This window comes from Emys orbicularis, chromosome 10, assembly GCF_028017835.1.
Source record: "Emys orbicularis isolate rEmyOrb1 chromosome 10, rEmyOrb1.hap1, whole genome shotgun sequence".
Lineage (NCBI taxonomy): Eukaryota > Metazoa > Chordata > Testudines > Emydidae > Emys > Emys orbicularis.
This window is the reverse complement of record NC_088692.1, coordinates 10,669,555-10,693,895: the sequence shown is the minus strand read 5'-3', so window position 1 is coordinate 10,693,895 and position 24,341 is coordinate 10,669,555. Positions and strand designations below refer to the sequence as shown.

Here is a 24,341-nt window from a genome sequence, read left to right as displayed (position 1 = left end):
ACACTCAAAAACACAACAATGTAAATCTTTAGAGCCTACAAGTACACTCAGTCCTACTTCTGGTTCAGCCAATCGCTCAAACAAGTTAGTTTACAATTGCAGGAGATAATGCTGCCCTCTTCTTATTTACAGTGTCACCTGAAAGTGAGAACAGGCTTTCATATGGCACTTTTGTATCCGGTATTGCAAGGTATTTATGTGCCAGATGTGCTAAACATTTGTATGCCCCTTCATGCTTCAGCCACCATTCCAAAGAACATGTTACATGCTCATGACGCTCGTTAAAAAAATAATGCATTAATTACTTAGTGACTGAACTCCTTGGGGGAGAATAGCATGTTTCCTGCTCTGTTTTACCTGTATTCTTCCATATATTTCATGTTTTAGCAGTCTCGGAGGATGAACTAGCACATGTTTGTTTTAAGAACACTTTCACTGCAGATTTGACAAAATGCAAAGAAGATACCAATGTGAGATTTCTAAAGATAGCTACAAGCACTCCACCAAAGGTTTAAGAATCTGAAGTGCCTTCCAAAATCTGAGAGGGACGAGGTGTGGCGCATGCTTTCAAAAGTCTTAAAAGAGCAACACTCTGATGCAGAAACTACAGAACCCGAACCACCAAAAAAGAACATCAACCTTCTGCAGGTGGCATCTGATTCAGATGATGAAAATGAACATGTGTCTGTCCGCAATGCTTTGGATTGTTATCAAGCCGGACCCGTCATCAGCATGGATGCATGTCCTCTAAAATGGTGGTTGACGCATGAAGGGACATATGAATCTTTAGCAAATCTGGCATGTAAATATCTTATGACGCCGGCTACAACAGTGCCATGTGAATGCCTTTTTCTTACTTTCAGGTGACATTGTGAACAAGAAGCAGGCAGCATTATCTTCTGCAAATGTAAACAAACTTGTTTGTCTGAGCGATTGGCTGAACAGAAAATAGGACTAAGTGGACTTGTAGGCTCTAAAGTTTTACATTGTTTTATTTTTGAATGCAGTTATTTGTTTGTACATAATTCTACATTTGTAAGTTTAACTTTCATGATAAAGAGATTGCACTACAGTATTTGTATTAGGTGAATTGAAAAATACTATTTCTTTTGTTTTTTTACAGTACAAATATTTGTAATCAAAAATAAATATAAAATGAGCACTGTACAATTTGTATTCTGTGTTGTAACTGAAATCAATACATTTGAAAATGTAGAAAACATCCAAAAATATTTAAATATATGGTATTCTATTATTATTTAACAGTGCAATTAATTGTGTGATTAATTGTGATTAATTTTTTTAATCGCTTGACAGCCCTACTCCCTATCTGTCAGGGTGGTTAAGCACTGGAACAAATTGCCTAGGGAGGTTGTGGAATCTCAATCATTGGACGTTTTTAAGAACAGATTAGACAAATACCTGTCAAGAATGATCTAGTTATAATGTAGTCCTACCTTGGGTGCAGGGGACTAGACTGGATGAGTTATTGAGGTCCCTTCCAGTCCTACACTTTTGTGATTCTATTTTCTTTTAAGGACCCTAAAACAGAGTGATGGGCGAAATAGCTTATCCTCCACATTAGTTTGTTTAACAATTATGCCTAATTTCTGACACACCAATTTTAGCTGACTGATTTCCAGTCCCACACTTTTCTGGTCTACTAGGCATGATCTTAACACAATCCTTGAATTACATTAGCAGGGTTTTTTTTGTTTGGAGTTATTCAGTCTGTCTCCTTTTTGCCCCTTTCCCCTCCCCCCCATCACATTTACTGTTATAGGTTATTGTGACATTTTATAAACTTTCACTCAATTAGGGTAAATGTGTAGGCCCAATTATTACAAGAAAACATTTCAAATTACTACTATGTCTGGATAAAAAAGCTGTTCAGAAAAAATTAAAGTAGTATTAAAGGAAATGACCACAAGGCTTTGATGCTTACTTACTTCTTTAAGGATTCATTTTTATTTTTTTACTGCAATATTCCCCCTTCATTTCATCTGCCTTAGCATTGCTGCAATTGCAACATTCTGCCATTTGGTTAAGTTAATTACAGTTGAGTATCGCTATGGCTTTTTCAAGGAACATGTATTCCAGATCATGTTTACTACTGAAAAGTGACAGTCTGAATTTGAATCAAATGTGCACTGCCTGATGAACTTTATTACACATTTAAATAAATTTCTACCACTTACCTAAAGAATGTGCAGGAACAGCCCATGGGATGACTTGGAAAAGCTTTGTAATTAGCTACTTTTAAAAAGATGACAATGGATATGGACAAGTCAGAATTTCTGTTACTGGGAAATATTCTTCCCTTCCAAAGCACAGAACTGCCTTATTGACCTTGAGTTAAAGGCTATACTTATTGGTACTCCTGAGATGGGAACCATATAAATGTACACAGCCTGACTTGCTATTTAAACTACTTTTCTGTGTGTACAAACAGGATACGAATGGCAATAACTAATCAGGTGAGCAAAATTATTTTTAGTGTTCTTCTTGCTCTGACCCTGGGCCTAACTTGACAACATTCAAAGATATAGTCTATTTGCTGTTGATCACCTTCAAATGAATAACTCCATGAAGAAGGGAAGAATCATGGCACTCAGAAGAGCAAGGCTTGAAAAGCAGAGAGATGCTGATTAGATGCCAGATGAATAATGGAGAGTCAGTACAGAGAAGGGGTTGGTTGAGGTACACAAGGATGCAGCCAAGGAGAACAGTGGCAACAATTAAATTATTTTGGCTGCTAAGATTAAGAACCTGTTGGTGAAGATCCTCAGCACCAACTGCCTGGGAAAAAAATATACTAAATGACTTTAATATTGTGCAGTCACCCCAGAACTTGTAAAAGACAGCTAGCACATTGGCTCATCTGGTTTAATCCTCTGTCTTCATCTCCCTTGAGTAACACAATCTAGTTCAGCTTTTGTTTTGGCCACCTGGAGTTATGAGATTTAAGCTTGATGCCTAAACTTGAGCCATCAGTAAATTCAGAAAATTCTTGTATATGCAAGTATATGCACGCACAAAAGATTAACAACCAACAGAATATCATTAAAAGATAAGCAACACTCTAAATACAGGTAAAAAATTCTGCTGAAATCAACATAATGGCAAATTCCACTGGATTTGAATCTTAGTCTAAATCACTACTAATGAATACCTTTTTATATCCTTCCAAAAGAAAAATAATTTACAGTTAGGTCAGGAAGCCTATATTGTAATCACTATAGACACCTATGTGTGTTTAGAATCTTACGCTCTCATTTCATGATCCGTTTATTGTTCAAGTCCTCATAATAATTGTTTTCATCCTTCTCTCTGTTATATCTTTATTACCTTGTATTAAACATGATTTTTAAAAAACATTATTCCATTATAATCATGTCAACCAATTAAAAAAATGCAGTCTTGTAATAATGGAATCAATGTACACCTCTACCCCAATATAACGCGACCCGATATAACACGAATTTGGATATAATGCGGTAAAGCAGCGCTCCAGGGGGGGCAGGGCTGCGTACTCCGGCGGATCAAAGAAAGTTCAATATAACACGGTAAGATTTTTTGGCTCCTGAGGACAGCGTTATATCGGGGTAGAGGTGTATTTATTTCTGTGCATTTTTCAACTAACTTAATTATAGTAACAAGTATATACGAAATTTATTTTAAATTATGTTTTATTTGTATACATTTAATATTTTTTCTTTAAAGAAAAATACCGATAATGTAACCTCATAATATCAAAATTCAACAGGTATCCTTCCTTATGCAAGATAAAATATCTATGAACAGAACATATGTATATCATACATTTTGAAACAAGTCTTGTATTTAATAAAAATATTATCATTTGTACTTCTATAATGCTTTTCAAAACACTTCAGAAACATTAACTGAGCCCTCACAACACCCTTGAAAGGAAGTTAAGTGATATACAGTGATTATTTCTTCCACCATTAAAATGCAGCCTTCTCTGGGGTGAAATGCAGCACTTAACGGTGCAAATGAACACTGTAACAGTTTAGGTCAGGAAATGAAGAAAACTGTGATCAGCTGAAACCGCACTGGAATTAAGGTAGGAAGAATATAATTCCTGAGTTGCATTTTTGCCAGAACACTGAGGTCACCTCTCCTCATACAGAAACTGCCATGGAATCTTTAATTATTACAAGTGGTCAAGACTTCAGTTTTGTGTCTCACCTTAAAGACAGGACCTTCAGCAGTAGCACACATAACATTATGCTCAGGCATTGGTTCATTAATGACTCAGGGGGTAAGTGTACTGAATCACCAGCACCTCTCCTTGCAGCCCTAGGTGTTCCTTGGAGGTCTCCCATCTGGCATGACCCTGCTTAGGTTGACATATTACTGGAATTCATTATGAAGTGGTATAACTGCAGGTTTAAATACAATTTATTAGAAGCTTTCTCTTTTGTACATATGATCAAGTTTTACTTGTATTTTAATCTTGATCAATAAGTAGATTCAGAGACTTGCAGGCAGATGCAAAAGGAAGATCAACACTTAAGGAATTTAATATGATGGAAGAGTTATAGTATAAAGGTTTGGTACAACCTATATATTTTGTCTGTGTCTATAGTACTTATGGACAATCCCAGCCACTGCTCAACTCGCTCAGGTCACCTTTGCTTGGGGCATCCTCTGAATCATGAAAGGTAATCATTGCTGCCCGTTGCTGGATGTCCAGACCGATTGGTGTTTGAAGACTGCAGACTTGTTAAAATAAGATCTCTCTCTACATTTTATCCAAACTCGTCTGGAGTAGAATCATTACAGCCCCTGTGGTCTTCCTCCTGGAGGCTCTAAGAATGTTTTCAAACATCTACATTTCAAAAACGCAGAACCTGTTGTCTTGATCCTTTATGTTACTCCGCTAACTCTCTACTCCATAAAACACAGCAGGAAAACGTGGCCAGGTCATTGTAAATTTCTTCTGACAGTTAAATGGGATGGTCTTGTGTTACATTGGCATAATGCAGAAGATGGGGGTAATTCAGAAGCTACACTTACCCTTTTCTAGAGACTGCACAGATACTGTCCAAATCTGCTCATCTGGCTTTTGAATATATTAAACACAGCTATGTTAAGCATTATGAGGATAGGTCTTAAACTCATAAAAGCCATGAAACGTGGAGTTCAGTCAGTCTGCTCACTCTGCCCTTAACTCTTACCGCTGTGCCTTAGTATTGTAGCTCTACTGTTCCCAGATTCCTATATCTTGACACAACGGTACTATGCAGTAAGTGAAGAACTTTTAACTCTGAATTTGCTGGCATTTGTAAACTTAGGCTCAGACTCTGGATGGCATTTGAACCTATCTTCTATGTTTAACTGCTTTTTAGTAAATTAAAACCAAACAGAAGAAAACACAAGACTGTTACTGTGTTTGTATAAGAGGCATTATAACTCATATCATTAAGTTATTTAACCCCCCAAAATTCTATCTGAATTCTTATTGTTATTCCTGAGCTGTCTTCTTTGCAGAAGACACTTCCAGAAGTGTGGTGAGGTCATTGTATAATGCTTCTCATGGGATTCCCAGCTATGTAATGTGATATTTTTTCATTCTCTTCCAATATTTATTATTGATGTAAGAGCAGATTTACACCATTAAAGCAGAGCAGCTGGCTAGTGACCCTTGGGACTACCCCCTTGTTTAGGAACATTTCAGACCCTTCAATAGTTTACTATATTCGGACTGATTTAGTGGGTTGCAAAACCATCCTGTTTTTAAAACAAGTTATTTTTCAATCACATATCTGTTGTTTTCTAAAGCTTTGTCTCTTGGGAAGACTGGAAAAGTATTCATAGTAGTATAAAATCTTTTGTAACTATAAACTATAAAATAGTTAAGTTAATGCAATTGTTTTTCCTAGTGATGAATTTGCACTGTAATTTTAGATTAAAGCAAAATCCAAGTCTAAGAATAAACTCCAGGACTCAGGAAGGTTGGAATTCTTATTGTCACCATTGTACAGACACGTGTTGTATACACAGAAGGGTTCTCTACATCAGAAACTTGAATTGCTTTATAGTTTAGCAGCTTATTCAAGATGGAGCAAGGAAGGCCTGGATGGAGATCATAGAGCAAGATATGATGCTCAAGTACAAGAGGATAAATAGTGTTCTTGAGAGTCTGAATATTAACACCTATGCTGGTGCCACTTCTTTGTTCTATGGTATTACCTGTCAATGTAGAAGTGTCTTTCCTCTTATCTTTCAAAGCTATTGCTGTTTTTTTTCTTTACCAGCTATATTTTCTGAGTACAGTAAAACATAAAAGAAAACATCTTGGTGGAAAATACTATATGCTGGCGTAAAATTAGTCAGAAATGCCTTTTCTAGAAGAATGTACGAAAGAAAATGACTAAGTTTCATTACAGGACTAACATAAGCAACCAAATCATAGTGATTTCCTGGTTGGAAAACTAGAATTTGGTGTGATTTGCAACCTTGCAATTCAGTATTATCCATCAGTGAATGGGATAGCTTTAGGAAAGTAAGATGGGATACATCTGTTGAAAACAAATATAATCAGGCACATTTGAGATACTCTCTCCACAGGAGTCTGACTGGCTTACAAGAGTCACAACTGTAGCAGTATTCAGTATAATTGTATGAGTCAGGACAAATTAACTGTTTGTGACAAAATTATAACATTTTTGTTAATGTCAGAAGTATAGTTACAACAAACACACCCAAGCCATATGAGTAACATAAAGATGTAAGTTGTCAACTTGTTGCAAGGCAATTTGTTTCCCCCTTTTCTTTCCTACCAAACCAAGAACTGTGTTGTTTATCTTTAGTTAGGTTCCTCCATAGCTTGGTTGTATGATCCTTCTTTTATAGCTAAACAGCTGCCCTCAGAGAGCTGGCATCTCTTGGGTAGGTGAGTTTTCTATTCCTTCCTCCACCTGTTGTCTGCCCTCTGTTCCCAATGTTTCTCTATGCTCTCATCATGTATATAAATAAAATGATACAATATTCTACAAGGATGATACAAAACTATATAGCTTACAGTAGAATTGGTATCATGTTTGCATTATAGTCATTTTTAAATTACAGGATCTGCCCCATATTTATCTTATTTTCTCCACCATCTGCCTGTCTTTTTACACCATTAGCTCCATCTCCTTCTCATCTATGCTTTCCCCCCCTACTGGTTTGCCTTCATAAGTCTCTAATAGTTGTCTTGGTTTTATATGGGAGAGCTGTTCTACTGCCTTTCCTGCCACTGGTTCAGCAGTTTGCTCCTCACTCATAATGTACATTAGGGAGAGTGGAGAGCAAGTGTGGAACAGCAGCATGGAAACAGCAAAAGCAATATTACCAACATCCAGGCAGCCATCTCACATTGCAACACTTAAAAAAATAAATTTCTCCAAAACAACAGAGCTGCATTTTAGAGACATAGGTCTTGTGTTTAAGGCCAAAAATGGTACAATATTGTCTTCAATTGTCTTATCTTAATACAATTTAAAAGCCTTCTTAACACTTGTTAAGATGCAGGCTAACATCTTTGAAGTCAGGCTGGTCGTGTTGTAGCCTAAGTTCCACCCAGCCCCACTAGCAGGTCTCCAAACATGTTATTCTGTGTCTCAGTAAACCAGGTAAGAGGGCCGTTCAATTGCGTTAAGCTAACACGATTGAAGAAAACACCATTTTTGCCCTTCAGGAGACCAAAGGCACTTTACCAGGTCAAAAGAAAGTAATCAAACACACACTGCCTCCCTACTGAAAATACACAGGGGAATAATTTTTAAGAGACATTATCAGTTTGAAGAGATTTTTTTAAAAAAAGCAGATGTCTTTATTTGTTACTAAAGCACCCTGAAATATTAAAATTAAAATGTTTTAAAACTGATTTACTTTTATTTAGATGGTGTATTTATTTTTTTCATTTCACTCAACTTCATAGGCTTGGATGATGAGAATGGACTAGTTTAGTTTAATTTTCCTGTTTTTATAGACCAGCACAACCCTGTGGATTTGAGATGACTATAAATGAATGTTTTATTACAAGGAAAAACATGGCTTCAGTGAAAACAAAATAATGGAAACAAACATATTACTGCTAGGTTTTCTATAACTCGTCTTTTATAAAGCCTTAATTTGGGGCCTAAACTGCCTAACGATTATTTTAACAACTGCTACTTCTTCAGTATTGATAACCACCTTCAACTTCACTATAACTTAAATAGAGAGTACCTGAGCCTTTCTTCCTACATGCAGGGATGTCATTTCAGGAAAAAAAAAAAAGAACTGGGGTGTGTGGCAAAGTTGCATCAGCATACAAAACATTATATATCATATATCCTCCAAAGTCCAGGAGGGGGGGCCAAAAAGGGGAGCATATATACCTCTGTCAGGGGGCAGTTGCCCCATAGCAAATGACACCCACTGATTTCAAACTGACCTTAAAATCTGAAACTGAACTTCCAAACTTCTCAGGCAGATCTACAGCCATAATACTGCTTTGTAGTAATTAAAAACCCAATTAAGTGTGTTATGCATTTCCAGTTAGGGGAAATTAGACCTCCACCCCACCTTCAAACAACTAGTTTTAAAACAGTTTCTCCCCACTGCAGTGAATTGTTGATAGCTCAACAGAAATTATAAACACAGTTGTACCCCTGAGACCAGTTCTCTACACAGTTTAAAACAGGCTTGGCTCAGCTTGTACTGCACTGAAAACAGACCTTAGGGAGGGATGAGTATAAGAGTGGAGCCCTGAGTTCTATAATTATTCACCTGTTTCATACCAGTGAGGGGAAAATGTGCTGGGATAGAGTATATCATGCATCCCGTTGTTAATAAGGTTGGGGCTGAGCTATAGCTTGTATCTTTTGGTTACTAGGGAGAGGTTACAGAGCATTGGGGTAGCCTAGATCTCCTGTAAGCAGATATGGAACACAGTGGGATATCGATATCACAGAGATGTTAGATACTGAAGTGGAAAGAGTTCATCTGTAGGGGCAGAGGCATACTATGCACTAATTCAATAACAGAAACAGAGAAAGACTGGGGAAAAGCTGGGATATATAATGCTTCTGTTAGATAATAAGGGGAAGAGGGAAAGAATGTGCAGGGCACTGGATATCATGAGCCTGATACTGATTGGGGGCTATTAGATATCAATGAACCTCTTACACATGAGGGAGTGGAAGGGCTACAGATATGGTGCACCTGTCGGATACTATATGTGAAGGAGATTGTGCAGGTGTGGGGCTAGTAGATATCATGCTCCAGTTTGTGAGGTGGCGTGGGAGACTTTCCTTTTTATTATGCAAGAAAACAGGGGCGCGTGGAAAAAGAACTGGCTTAATTTAAATGCCTTATTTCTTTGCTAAAGCTTCATGCCACCCCTTAATAATACAAAAACATCTTACATTTGACGTGACAGTGTACTGTGTGCGCCTGGTGAATCCAACGCAATAGGTATCTTGCCAAGATATTAAAAAAAAGTTGGGCGCAAACCTAGTTTAAACATTTGCTGATATATCAAATAAAACAAAGCTCAAGAACTTTGCAACGCTGCTAGCCCTTGCAGGCTGAGCTAAAGCACCACACAAAGAGAGAAGGGGGGGGGGAGCGTTAATTTGTACCTCTGGGCTCCCTGGCTTTCGTCAAATCCCTCTTTTTGCTCGTTGCTGTCAAAAATTAATAGCTGCAGGGGATGCACAGAGAGAGATTCTTGACCCGCAGCTACAGCAGTCTCACCCATTCTTTGCTGGGCGTGCCTGCCCTTCCACCCTTTCTGCTGCAACTGCTGCAGAGGCTGGCTTGCAAACCTAGGGGGCGCAGCGAGCGCGAGGACCAGGGGCAACGTTCCATCTGGCTAGCGCGCGCGGCCGTTAAAGAACGCCCCCCCGTCTTTCTTTTTCCTCTTCCCCCACACGTCTTCTGTCCAATCAGTCGCTGGCTGGAGGCGGTGCCTCGGAAAGGGTCGGGGTGGGGGGAGGGAACAGAACGGGTGGAATGGAAGGTCGGGACGGCGAGCGTTCCGTGCGGCTGCTGGAAGGTCCCGCGCTCATTACCAGCTAGTGTGTGAGGGGAAGGGAGCTGGGCTCCCTCCTCCTATTCCCCCCTCCCAGCGCCTGTACAGAACGGGCGGGCAAACCTGTGTGAATACACCCAACCCCCGCACATCGTCTGCCTCTGACAGCTCCCCCACCCCCAGTTCTCTCGCAGCAGCTTTGCTTGGCCCCGGGAGGGATTTCCCTACACAGACCCAGCCCTCCTAGGTGTAGGTCAGGGGATGAGGGAGGAAATGGGAGGGCTGCGGGGGGGGGGGGGGGGTCAGTTAGGTAGGGGTGAGATGGGGTATTTATGGTTGGACGGGGGGGGGAGGAGAGAGGGGAAGGGAATGTGGATTGAGTAAGGGGGGGTGGGAGAGGAGGGAGACGATGAGGTAGGGGACACGACAGGAGTGTCCAGACTCAGTAAAGTGGGGGTGGGGTTGTGAAGGGTGGAGATGAACTGTGGGCGATAGGGGTAGGGTTGAATACCAGGTGATACAGAGCGAGAGGTGAGGAAAGTTCAGGCTCAGTCTTGTGGCGGGCAAGGGAGGGAGCTGGCAGGATTTTTGTTTGATCCATTTCCCTCCTTGGTGATTTGTTTTACTTTTGGTTCTGATTCGCTTTTTACTATTTGTATTTTAATCATCAGGACAAAATCTGAGGAGGAAAAACCCCTAAAAAACTTTCCCCCGCTCTCTTTAAGGGGCGGGGGGAGCAGTTCCCGCTGTTTGTTTAAATGTTAAACCTTTAGCGTTTACTTTTTTTTTTTATTGTGTAGGGGTTTATTGCTGCTCCGATAGAGCTTTCCCCCTTGTGTTTGCAGCCTCTCTGAGGGAGAGACACACAGGAAGAACCAGGAGCCCCGGACTGCACAAACAAGGAACGTAGGAGGAGTCCATATAAGCAAAGGGACTGGAAGGATTTCACCTTGTTGCTGCTTGTTTCAGGCGATTTTCCGTCCTCCTCCTTGAAACGCCCCAACAGAGGGTTTCTTTGTTGCTTCCACAACCGACCAGAAGCAAATCCTTTGCACGTTTTTGGAGGTGATTTTTACTGCGGTTCCCTTGCAAGAAACAAACCAGCACCTTCCTGCTAGGAGGGAAATCTTGATCAACTGAGGTTTTCCCCACCTCCGGCTGAGTGTGAGAGTTCGAGTGACACCCCCACTGGCCTGTAGCTGACTTCAAATCTAACTGGAATCACAGCTAGGGCTGCTAAATCTACCTGATCAAGGACCCTTCAAACCCTCACATTGATGACAGATTTGTAGCCAAAAGAAAATCGGATTAATATAATTGTGGAGCTCTGGGGGGATATCTGGAGACTACTCTGTCTGCATGGCTAATCTTGAAATTGTCTGAAATAAATCTTTAGTGCAAGGAGTAGTGCGCTATTTCCCCTTGGTTTTAGGTTTATTTTCTACTTATACAAGAATTTAACACTTCTGTAGCTGGGGTTTCACGGGGAATGGGACACATACGGAAAACTAACCTGCTCCATAAAAATCACAAGTGGGAATAGTTTCCGTCATCTTTGCGGTATGAAAGGTGGTCTCTGGATTGTCTGCTGGTGGCTCTCTAAATGGATCAATCTCTCTCTGGTTTTGCTAGCGATGTGATGAAGGATCCAGATTTATTGGAATACTAACGCCAATAAACTTACTCTCTCAGCGTTGAAGGCATTGGATGTGACAGTGCAAAGAAACATGTGTTTCACATTTCTGCCTGGTTGTTTTGGTGCAATCAATACCTCCCCAAGATACATTGATTTAGATGGCGATTATAACACAGTCATGCACACGGCGTGCTGCCTTCGGGTTGCATGCAAAGTGAGCACAAATCACCGAGTCCTCCGCTCCTGTAAACCGGGGGTTTCTGTTCCCCACAAACTTCAGGATGAAGGCAAAGGGCGATGTCCTCAACCCACCAAAGAGAAACCGGCCTCGGGGTGTGGAGTGATCAATGGCCAAAGAGCTGACAAAACTGTCATCAGGCAGTCGGATCGACTGGGGATCCGTGAAGAAATAATGGTTGGAAGAAAGGTGGATCGAGAAATTATTGCACGAAGGAATAGCTGGAGAGACCGGATGATGATAAAGTTAAACTTCTGTTTCTTCTTCTGTCGCGGATGGTGGGCGTTTCTGTTGATTCAGCTCCACATGTTGCAAGCACTGGCACAAGGTAGGGCTCAGAGACATTTTTGTTTAGAGAAATGCTGCATCTGCCTTTTAAGACGTAGAAATCCTGTTCAGGCATGGATATAGCCTTTTGCTTTAATCCCATAGAGAACAAACTTCAGAAACCGTAATTAACAATGGATTTAATATATAAATGGTATTTTATTTATAAACAGTCCTTTCTTTATAGGAACAAGCGTTTACCCCTTTACCTAATTCTCTTAGCTTTCTATCCCGTTTCGACCCCCTATATAAGTATCAATAGCTATATCGGGACCTCGCTGTTAATCGTCACACAACCTTGCCTTTTTATTTAATTGGAGATAAACATACATTTCCGTTATTTCTTAGGCAGCAGAAGAGTTAACTTCTGTGTGAATTAAAAAAAAAAATCATTGTGCACCGACATAAGTTGTCCAGAGAAACGGACTCATAAATTCACCGACTAGAGCTAATTCAGGCATGTAAACAAATTTTTTTAAAAATAGTAGTACCAGTGTATGTGAACTTCGAGTCGAGTCTTGTTCATTCCTTTAAAAAAAAAAAAAAGTGACACAAAACGGTGATTGATTCGTATCTGAGTATTTTCAAATCAGAGATCCTTGCTGTTAAATGAGTCTCTTGTAAACAAAGGGTCACAGTCGACCAATCGATTTCAAGTATCAAGTGGCAATCCCTTTCCATCTAAATTTACGTCTTTAAAAAAATAGCCAAATGCAGGGTAATTCTTAATAATCCTTTGACAGAGTAAACAATAAGTGGTAGGCTATGGCATTACGGTTGGCTGAGCAAAATGACATGCTGAACAAATGCAGCTTTCACTTTCTTTGCTGTTTTGTGTTTTATTGCTGAGTGTATTGTGTGTGCTCCACTAATGTGTTCATCTCTATAGTGTGGGATGCCGAGTCAGCGATTAAAACTTGGAAATTAATAATCTCTTAAAAGAGGGAATGAGTTCTGCGAACAAATCTTTAAAATAAAGTACCCTCTATGTTTTGATTAACCCTGTATTTAATAGATGTTTACCAACTTCATTTTTAAAGTGTAAACCAGTATATCCTGATTTACTCAATCAGCCTTTTACAAATAAAATCAATGCAGCAGTTTGCTTATCTTTGAACTGTTTGTGTGGGTGCTCACTAGCTCCTTAGTTTTTGTACATGGGGAGAACGCTACAGCTAAAGTTTAATAACTGGATAGTCTGTATGTTGAGGGAGAGGGCTATGAAACCAAGTCTGCTGTAAGCTGTCTACTCAGCCTTTACTATTGCACCCTTTCAAACATTTTCAGCCCCAGGGTATGGAGTAGTTCTAATCCACTGTTTAATAGTCAACTCCACCCTCATAAATCTGTCTCTTTTTCGAAGTTTTGTTTATGCTGTCATTCCTATTCCCAAACTACTTGTGCTGAGGCCTGCAAACTGTAACAGAGGGTATTGTTATAGTAAAACAGAATGTACTTACATCTAGTTAATGTAATCCTCTGCAAATTATAATTCACATTTATTCTCTTTTTCTGTATCCTTGATTGGCATCTACCAATGTGACCTTTTATTTTGAAAGGCAAATATTTTAAAATATCTATTTAAATTAGACTTCTTGAGATTAGCAGTGAAGCCAGTTTTACATGTAGATCCCTGAATCAATTAAATTGACTCTTTAAAAAAATATTTTCTGTGAATAGTAAAAGTAACCTTTATCTTGCAGTAAAAACTATGGACATACATGTGTTCAGTACTTAATATACTGAAACAATATTTCTTTTAGTACCATATTTCAAAGTTTACTAAGCACATTAAAAATGCATCTTTATTGAATTTGTTTGGGATTTGTACAAAGTCTAGTGTTACAAACTATCCTAAAAAAGTCCTAACACCAAATCAGTTTATTAAATGCATAGGCAAAGCAATAATTAAACAAGCAATAGGCCTGCAAGGGGGCAGAAAGATAAACTACTTTCTCCTTCAGTAGAAAAGCACTTATGCAACTACATGGGGATGGGGTTTAGTAACTATTAGTCAATGAAGTATGAACAATTCATTCAGTGAGGTACCAACAAAGGGTGGGCTTCAGGAAGGAACCTGGGCATTGCAATGCTGAGTGTCCAGGCCCCTAACTTTTAGATGCCAAGAAAATCACAAGAACACTACTGTGATCCACAAAGTTGAGTTAGGTGCCTCGGTTCCCTGTACAGTAAAATGGGGAGAGATAAGCACCTTAGAATGCAATCCACAAAAGCCAGCATGCCAGATAGGGACCTGCTTAAAGTAGCCAGTACGAGATGGTGGTGAGAATGGTATGTCCTAAGTCCCATCCTTCTATTGGAGATAGGTGCTTGAGTCTGGGCTGCAGGGAGGCACCCTCTCTCTGTTTAGCAATCCATGAATTGGAATCAGGCTCCTAAGGTGATTCTTGTGAAAATGAGTTAAGCTGGATATGGTCACCCCCATTCCAGATGAGTGTCCTAGGGTCACCCCCATTCCAGATGAGTGTCCTAATCACTTTCTCTCTGGCTCAGTGACTATTGAGGCATTTATCTACAGTCATTGGGCCAAAGAGAGAGAGAGAGAGAGTGTGAGAATGATTCTGTAGTCCAGTGGTTAGGGCACCCATCTGGGTGCTGGGCAACTCTGTGTCTAGTCCCCATGCTCTGATCACTCTTTCATTATTTAGCCACAGTGAGACTGAGGAAGCCCCACATCAGTGTATCCCATTGCCCACAGTAGTAGTCCTTTTAAAATGTGATGTAATAAAAAACAGTACCAGTCTTAATGCAATGCACTTCAAACAGGTTGTCACAAATTTTAAATTCAGTGACAAGTTGCTGTTCTCTATGCTTTCTGAATTGTATGATGTATCCATCATTTTTATATCAAATTGAAAATTCACATTATAGAAGATATATGTCAGTTTATGACAAAAGCTCATGTATCTTGAAAATGAAAGTTTTGGTACAGCTACACAGGGTTTCTAATGGGATGATGAGTTAGTCATATGGACGAGAGTATTACATGACTCTCTAATCTTTTTATCTGATAAAAATAAAATGCAACATTCTAAATGTGAAGCCTATGGCTGTTAGAATCTGAAGTCTTCACAAATGACTGTTCCAGCACTTTTAAAATTAAACCGGGTACACTGAAATGCACTATCAGTTCGGTTCCCAATAAACTGAATGGAAAAGATCGAGACTAAGAATTTAATATTTTCAAATACACAATCAAGTATTTTTGTGGTTGTAACTAGTTTGAGTACTGGCCACAACTGGATGATCTATATAGAACATAGGATTCAGAGATGAGACATACAAATAGAACATATTGGCAATACGCTTTGCTCAAAGTTTTCATTGCAATTTTCTTAGGCTGTGTTACAGGAGATTTAAGCATTTATATTCATTAGCTTTTCAATCTTCATTGATAGCTAACTGTGATACTGGCTTATTGTGGTGTATTTTTATTTTAAAATGAATCCAAAGATACAAGGACTGAAAGTACTGGAAAGTGAAGTCTTCCCTTCAACTTGCAGTATTAGTGCAAGCGTTCCTACCAATGGTTCACCAATGAGCTTGAATTTGTTTGGATAGACAACCCTTAAGGATGAGAGGGTAATTTAAAATTTCTATGCCTATTCAGTCCTTGGTCTTTCTGCTGAGCCTGCCAACCATAATGCTTGTGGTGGTTTTTGACAGGTTTGCCCATTAGGAATGAACTAGTTAGCACCAAATTATCATAGGCCATAAAATAGCCACAAGACAGTCATTTATAACCACTGTTAGTCACTGTTTAGGAATTTCAGGTTCAGATTAGCAGATAAGTGATGAAAGGCTTCAGATCACATTAACAACCCCCTAAATTAACTAGTGCTCCTGTAGGTAGCTACTGTATTGAAAACAAAGGTCCTGATCCTGCAGATTACTCTCATTGGGTGGATCCCTGTGACTATGCAGAGCCCCACTGATTGAACAGAGCTCATTACAGGATTGGGCCATTAGAGTTTAATAGTGACATGTCTACTAGAGGATTTGAATTGAAGTACTACTGTTTGTTTAAATACGTTGGGAGTTGCTAAAGGCTGAGATACATTTTGGGGTGTGTCTTTAAATACTAAAAACAAATTATCTCACTTTTTATTAAGGATTGAATAAATACTTTTTAAAATTTGACTGTAACTGGGGTAATTTTGAAAAAGATAAAACCACTGTAAAGCTCTAAGCATCTTTTAACAAGAAAAACAGTATCTTAATATTTAAAGAAAGAGAAGCTTGTCTGATTCTTAGTTTAACAAGAGATGAAAGTGTAATTTTTCATGCCACTTGATCAAATTTATAATATAAAATTATATAAGAAGCTGAATCCTTATTTAAAGTGGCATTAATATCCATTATGCTTTTGATAGAACCAGTGAAATGGATGGTTGAGGAATGTATTTTCATGGGGTATGGTTTTTTTAATGCCAGTTTGTAATCTGGTGGGATTTATAAACGTGTTAAGTGCAAGACACTTGTGAAATAAATTGTACACTGCATTTGATACAAAAAGTGGATGAAGAACTTGCAAAGGATACTTAGCAAATTATGTCAAGAGATAAATAGTTGTTGTGTAAGGGGAAAGACAGGCAGGCAGATGAGAGGATGAACTTACTGGAGAGCAGAAGGTATGGCAAGTTAAATGTTAGGAGAGGTATTTTTAGTCTTAGAACAGCCTTATGCCATTTGTCAGAGGGCCATCAGATCACAAAACATTTTCCTTCTGTGTTCCCTCTTCTTAGTACAGCATTTATGTTAGTTTTCAAATGTGTGAATTCTTCTTCCTGTGCATTTAAATAGATTTATTAACATGAATTCATTTGTATACTTTGCTAAAAAACTTAAATCTAATATTCTAAGCATCATACATATTTGCTAATTTAATCATATTTTGAGTGAAGTGCCGCAGACAAATTAATGAGAGAAGACCTTAACGGTAGTGTGAGAGAGGATGAAGAGAGTATATGTAAGCCACACGATAGATATTGGTCTTGTTGCTTAATGCACTACTGGAAGGCGCATGACAGAAGAATCCATATGGAATCGTGTGATAATAGGGGTTTATAGTCATGCCATTGTTCCATAAACTGCATTTATAGGGCCAGGTCATCAACCCCCACTAAAGTCAACATGCACTACTGTAGTGGTGCAAAGTGACTGTGAAGATGTCCTAAAGGAGGAGCTGAGGATTCGTACATTTTAGGATAATTGTCAGATGCCTCTTGTGGCATCATCAGTGCAGAGGGCATGGTAGGTCCAGCAAAGGGCATGAGAGGGTAGAGTATGATGCTCTTGACTGCTCTCGGACCACTGGAAAATAGGGGACTGTTTTAGCTGGTGTAAGTTCAAACAGTCTTATAGCCTGATTCACCTCTGTATTACTCTGTTTTATGCTGAGGGTCACTGGTTTCAGTGAAGTTAAGTTACAGTGGTGTAAAACTGGAGTGATGCAGTATTGAATCAGATTCTTTAGGAAAGTTTGAACCAAATGTGTTCAGATGACTTTGTGATAAGAATGTTGAAAAAAAAATCAAATGTTTTTGCTTTAAAATGCCCTATTTAAATGAACTTATCATAAAACTTCAAATTCAACATACAAGAAAATTAGTCCTCTCGTTTTCACTTCCTCACCTATTGATGATATTCAAAGGAAACCAGCAAGGCTAGTGGCTTTTCTTCTTGACCAAACACCTACTGTAAGATTTTGGGAATAGACTGTGAAGTTAGTTTTGGGGGTTCCCCAAACCATATCACGCAACTGCCTCAGAAAGTTGTGATGTCTGCATCTTCTTATCATGCCATTGCTTCAGTGTCTGATGGTTCTGCCTTGTTTTTTTTTCTTTCCCTTGTGCACTGTCTTTTCCCCTGAGTAGGTGGGACTGTTGATGGTAGTGGGGGAGGGGGAAAGGTGGAGGTGTCTCCCCTTGAATCAGATGCATTCAGGTGAGTCAAATTCTTCACAGATCTTCCCCATGTTGTGCTGGAAGCTGCTCAACTGAAGAGAAGGAATTTGCAAAAATCCAAACATCCTCACGGTTTTGTTTTTACTGGTATGGCAGACGCACAACATAACTGAGAACCCATGTCCACAGGCGTCTTTGGCCCCATAGGCAAGCCTTTGGAGGTTCTGTTAAGGACTGTGACTAACTCACAAGTTTCAGCAATAATCTGACAAATGTTTGCTTACATATGAAGATTGTCTGGATGACAAAAAACTCTAGAAACTTAAAAAAAAAATCTGATCTTATTACAGAACTAAAGTGTTCCAAAATTAGGGGAAACTCATGTCTTCAAGCTGCTTGAGCTTTTGTGGCTGTCAGTTTTTCAAATTTTGCCATTCTTAGGAGTGCATACAAGTATGTGCATCTCTAGAACACATGTTCTGATCAAATGTGGGAGGACTTCAATGCATTTGTCAGTTTTGTATTTCAGCTATAGCTAAAATATAAACTGACTATATTGTAGTTTTAGGCCCTACTGCTGTAATGAGTTTTGTGCCAATGGAGTCCCACTGAAGTTAGAGATTCAATAGGGGCTCTGGTATCTGCCTAGCTAGAGCTCATTGCAAGAATGCGGAAAAATTAACTATTTCAAAATAGTTTAAGGAACAGATTGATGCTAAGGTTGCCCATGAAACCTTAATTTGCTCCCCCTAGTGTTTGCATTTTTGACAGTCTTTAACTACATGGTCATTGTGTCGGGGTCCCTGGGGTGCAACCTGAGCCCTCTGTCCCACTGAGCCCTCTGTCCCATCAACCTGGGCTGCCTCTCACACTGTGATGCTGTTGGCAAGCTACAGACCTCTGGCAGGTACTGCACTTACACAGAAAGGGACACACCCAACTGAGTTACATGAATGATCTCTCTGCCACTCATGAACCAACAATAGAGAGGATCCAGCCAATTGCCCCTTGCTCCTGATCCTTGCATCCCAGAACTGTACCATCTTGCACTGGTCAGAAACATGGCCAGTGTAAGTTCATTACCCAGTCCACCCCTCCTTGATGTGGAGAGGACACACCAGCCTTTGTAAACTGAGCTGAGATTTCCCAAGCACTTCAACCAAAACAAACTGTTTTAGCAAAAAGAACAGGAGTACTTTGTGGCACCTTAGAGACTAACAAATTTATTTCAGCATAAGCATCTGAAGAAGTGAGCTGCAGCCCACGAAAGCTTATGCTGAAATAAATTTGTTAGTCTCTAAGGCCTGGTCTACACTACGAGTTTAGGTCAAATTTAGCAGCGTTAAATCGAATTAAGCCTGGACATGTCCACACGACGAAGCCCTTTTTTTTTACTTAAAGGGCCCTTTAAACCGGTTTCTTTACTTCACCTCCGATGAGGGGATTAGCGCTAAAATCGGCCTTTGCGGGTCGGATTTGGGGTAGTGTGGACGGAATTCGACGTTATTGGCCTCCGGGAGCTATCCCACAGTGCTTCATTGTGACCGCTCTGGACAGCACTCTCAACTCAGATGCACTGACCAGGTAGACAGGAAAAGCCCCGCGAACTTTTGAATTTCATTTCCTGTTTGCCCAGCGTGGAGAGCACAGGTGACCACCCAGAGCTCATCAGCACAGGTAACCATGATGGAGTCCCAGGATCGCAAAAGAGCTCCAGCATGGACAGAACGGGAGGTACGGGATCTGCTCGCCATATGGGGAGACGAATCAGTGCTAGCTGAACTCCGTAGCAGTAAACGAAATGGCAAAATATTAGAAAAAGTCTCAAAGGCCATGAAGGACAGAGGCCATAACAGGGACGCACAGCAGTGCCGTGTGAAAATTAAGGAGCTAAGGCAAGCCTACCACAAAGCCAGAGAGGCAAACGGAAGGTCCGGGGCAGAGCCGCAAACATGCCGCTTCTATGCGGAGCTCATGCCATGCTAGGGGGTGCAGCCACCACTACCCCAACCGTGTGCTTTGACTCCATCAATGGAGAATCACGCAAAAGGAAAGCGGGTTCGGGGTACGAGGAAGATGATGATGAAGACAATGAAGATAGCTCACAGCAAGGAAGCGGAGAAACCGGTTTCCCCAACAGCCAGGATATGTTTATCACCCTGGACCTGGAACCAGTAACCCCCGAACTCACCCAAGGCATGCTCCCAGACCCTGAGGGCACACAAGGGACCTCTGGTCAGTGTACCTTTGTAAATATTACACATGGTTTAAAAGCAAGCGTGTTTAATGATTAATGATTAATTTGCCCTGGCAATCACGGCCAGTACAGCTACTGGAAAAGTCTGTTAACGTGTATGGGGATGGAGTGGAAATCCTTCAGGACATCTCCAGAAAGCTCTCCTTCATGTACTCCCAAAGCCTTTGCAAAAGGTTTCTGGGGAGGGCTGCCTTATCCCGTCCGCCATGGTAGGACACTTTACCACTCCAGGCCAGTAGCACGTAGTCTGGAATCATTGCATAACAAAGCATGGCAGCGTATGGTCCCGGTGTGTGCTGGCATGCAGACAACATCCATTCCTTATCTCCCTTTGTTATCCTTAGGAGAGTGATATCATTCATGGTCACCTGGTTGAAATGGGGTGATTTTATTAAGGGGACATTCAGAGGTGCCCGTTCCTGCTCGGCTGAACAGAAATGTTCCCCGCTGTTAGCCACGCGGTAGGGGGGAGGGGTGAAGTGATCATCCCAGAGAATTGGGTGTGTGGGGGGGTAGTTGGCTTTGTGCTGCATGTTAACCCGGAAACCGCAGCCCCTCCTTTTACATTGCAAACCCATTTTAAATGGCCAACCCAACGGGTGCTTGGTATGGGAAATGAGGGCGCTACTGTTTGAAACCATTCCCACATGTTAAGAAGGTTAAAAAAGCCAAAAGACTGTGGCTTACCATGGCTGCCTGCAAGCCGAAATCTGTTGCCTGGCACTGCGTGAGTGATCTCTCACACCAAACCGGCAGGCCCTCAATATAAGAGGGAAAATGCGACCTTGTAACGAAAGCACATGTGCTGTGTAATGTGAACAGCAAAATTTAACGTGAAAGAGTGTACCCATTGTTCTCTAAAATGTGTCTTTTTTAACCACCTCTCCCTTCTCCTCCACCAGCTGCAAATGTTTCTCCTTCACAGAGACTAGTGAAGATTAGAAGGAGAAAACGGCGGACTCGGGATGATATGTTCTCGGAGCTCCAGATGTCCTCCCACGCTGACAGAGCACAGCAGAATGCGTGGAGGCAGTCAATGTCAGAGTGCAAAAAAGCACAATATGAACGAGAGGAGAGGTGGCGGGCTGAATCGCGGGCTGAAGAGAGCAAGTGGCGGGCTGAAGAGGATAGGTGGCGTCAGCTTGCTGACAGAAGGCAAGAGTCGATGGTCTGGCTGCTGGAGCATCAAACTGAAATGCTCCAGCGTATGGTTGAGCTGCAGGAAAGGCAGCAGGAGCAGAGACTGCCGCTACAGCCCCTGTGTAACTAACAGCCCTCCTCCCCAAGTTCCATAGCCTCCTCACCCAGACACCCAAGAACGCGGTGGGGGGGCCTCTGGCCACCCAGTCACTCCACCCCAGATGATTGCCCAAGCATCAGAAGGCTGGCCTTCAATAAGTGTTAAAGTTTTAAAGTTTTAAACTGCAGTGTGTCCTTTTCCTTCCCTCCTCCTCCACCCCTCCCGGGCTACCTTGGCAGTTATCCCCCTAGTTGTGTGATGAATTAATAAAGAATGCATGAATGTGAAGTAACAATGACTTTATTGCCTCTGCAAGCAGTGCTCGAAGAGGGGAGGGGAGGGTGGTTAGTTTACAGGGAAGTAGAGTGAACCGGGGGGAGGGGGGGTGGCGGAGGATTCATCAAGGAGAAACAAACAGAAGTTTCACACCCTAGCCTGGCCAGTCACAAAACTCGTTTTCAAAGCTTCTCTGATGCGCACTGCGCCCTGCTGTACTCTTCTAACCGCCCTGGTGTCTAGCTGCGCGTAATCAGCGGCCAGGCGATTTGCCTCAACCTCCCACCCCGCCATAAATCTCTCCCCCTTACTCTCACAGATATTGTGGAGCGCACAGCAAGCAACAATAACAATTGGAATATTGGCTTCGCTGAGGTCTATCCGAGTCAGTAAACTGCGCCAGCGCGCCTTTAAACGTCCAAATGCACATTCCACCACCATTCGGCACTTGCTCAGCCTATAGTTGAACAGGTCCTGACTCCTGTCCAGGCTGCCTGTGTACGGCTTCATGAGCCATGGCATTAAGGGGTAGGCTGGGTCCCCAAGGATAACGATAGGCATTTCAACATCCCCAATGGTTATTTTCTGGTCCGGGAAGAAAGTCCCTTCCTCCAGCTTTTGAAACAGACCAGAGTTTCTGAAGACACGAGCATCATGTACCTTTCCCGGCCATCCCACATTGATGTTAGTGAAACGTCCCTTGTGATCCACCAGGGCTTGCAGCAGCATTGAAAAGTACCCCTTGCGGTTTATGTACTCGGTGGCTTGGTGCTCCGGTGACAAGATAGGGATATGGGTTCCATCTATCGCCCCACAACAGTTTGGGAATCCCATTGCAGCAAAGCCATCTTCTATGACCTGCACGTTTCCCAGAGTCACTACCCTTGATATCAGCAGGTCTTTGATTGCGTTGGCTACTTGGATCACAGCAGCCCCCACAGTAGATTTGCCCACTCCAAATTGATTCCCGACTGACCGGTAGCTGTCTGGCATTGCAAGCTTCCACAGGGCTATCGCCACTCGCTTCTCAACTGTGAGGGCTGCTCTCATCCTGGTATTCTGGCGCTTCAGGGCAGGGGAAAGCAAGTCAAAGTTCCATGAAAGTGCCCTTACGCATGCGAAAGTTTCGCAGCCACTGGAAATCGTCCCACACCTGCAACACGATGCGGTCCCACCAGTCTGTGCTTGTTTCCCGGGCCCAGAATCGGCGTTCCACGCCATGAACCTGCCCCAGTAACACCATGATTTGCACATTGCTGGGGCCTGTACTTTGTGAGAGGTCTATGTCCATGTCAATTTCCTCATCACTCTCGTCGCCGCGCTGCAATCGCCTCCTCGCCTGGTTTTGCTTTGGCATGTTCTGGCTCTGCATATACTCCAGGACAATGCGCGTGGTGTTCATAGTGCTCATAATTGCCGCGGTGATCTGAGCGGGCTCCATGATCCCAGTGCTATGGCGTCTGGGCTGAAAAAAGGCGCGAAACTAGTATCTGACGGAGGGAGGGAGGGGTGAGTGACGACATGGCTTACAGGGAATTAAAATCAACAAAGGTGGCTGTGCATCAGGGAGAAACACAAACAACTGTCACACAGAATGGCCCCCCGAAAGATTGAACTCAAAACCCTGGGTTTAGCAGGCCGTTGATTTCACAGAGAGAGGGGGAAGCAAATGAATACAGAACAAATCTGGTCCATCTATTTTTTACATCTTAAGCTGGCAGCAGACAGTGCAGCATGACTGATAGCCATCGGCATCTTCTGGGTGCTTGGCAGAAAATGCTGTATTACGACTGCTAGCCATCATCGTCAAGATGGTTCAATAGGACTGCCGGCAGGACTGAGTCTCCAGGAGACAAAACATGTCTGCCCAGGTGCCTCTGACCGAACTCACTGAGGAGTACCACGACGACGGATACCAGTCGTAATACACCATCCACTGCCAAAAGGCAAGGAGCTGCTGCTGTGTAGCAATGTAGCCCCACGTCTGCCAGCACCCAGATAGCCGATGATGGCTACCAGTCATACTGCACCGTCTACTGCCAGAAGGCAATTAGCTGCTGCTGTGTAGCAATGCAGTACCACGTCTGCCGGCACCCAGATGACATATGGTGACGGTGAGCTGAGCTGAGCGGGCTCCATGCTTGCCATGGTATGTTGTCTGCACAGGTAACCCAGGTAAAAAGGCGCGAATCGATTGTCTGCCGTTGCTCTGATGGAGGGGGAGGGGCTTGACGACATGTACCCAGAACCCCCCGCGACACTGTTTTTGCATCATCAGGCATTGGGATCTCAACCCAGAATTCCAATGGGCGGCAGAGACTGCGGGAACTGTGGGATAGCTACCCACAGTGCAACGCTCCGGAAGTCGACGCTAGCCTCGGTACTGTGGACGCGGTCCGCCGACTTAATG

General features: G+C 41.9%; 1 protein-coding gene across 1 annotated transcript in view; it reads left to right on the top strand.

Annotated features, from left to right (window-relative positions):
• Positions 1 to 11,757: 11,757 nt before the first annotated feature.
• Positions 11,758 to 24,341, top strand: part of SDK1 (sidekick cell adhesion molecule 1) — a 675,085-nt gene continuing 662,501 nt past the window's right edge. The window contains exon 1 of the mRNA XM_065411886.1: positions 11,758 to 12,232. Coding sequence (XP_065267958.1) covers positions 11,758 to 12,232 — 475 coding nt within the window. The remainder of the gene's footprint in view (positions 12,233 to 24,341) is intronic.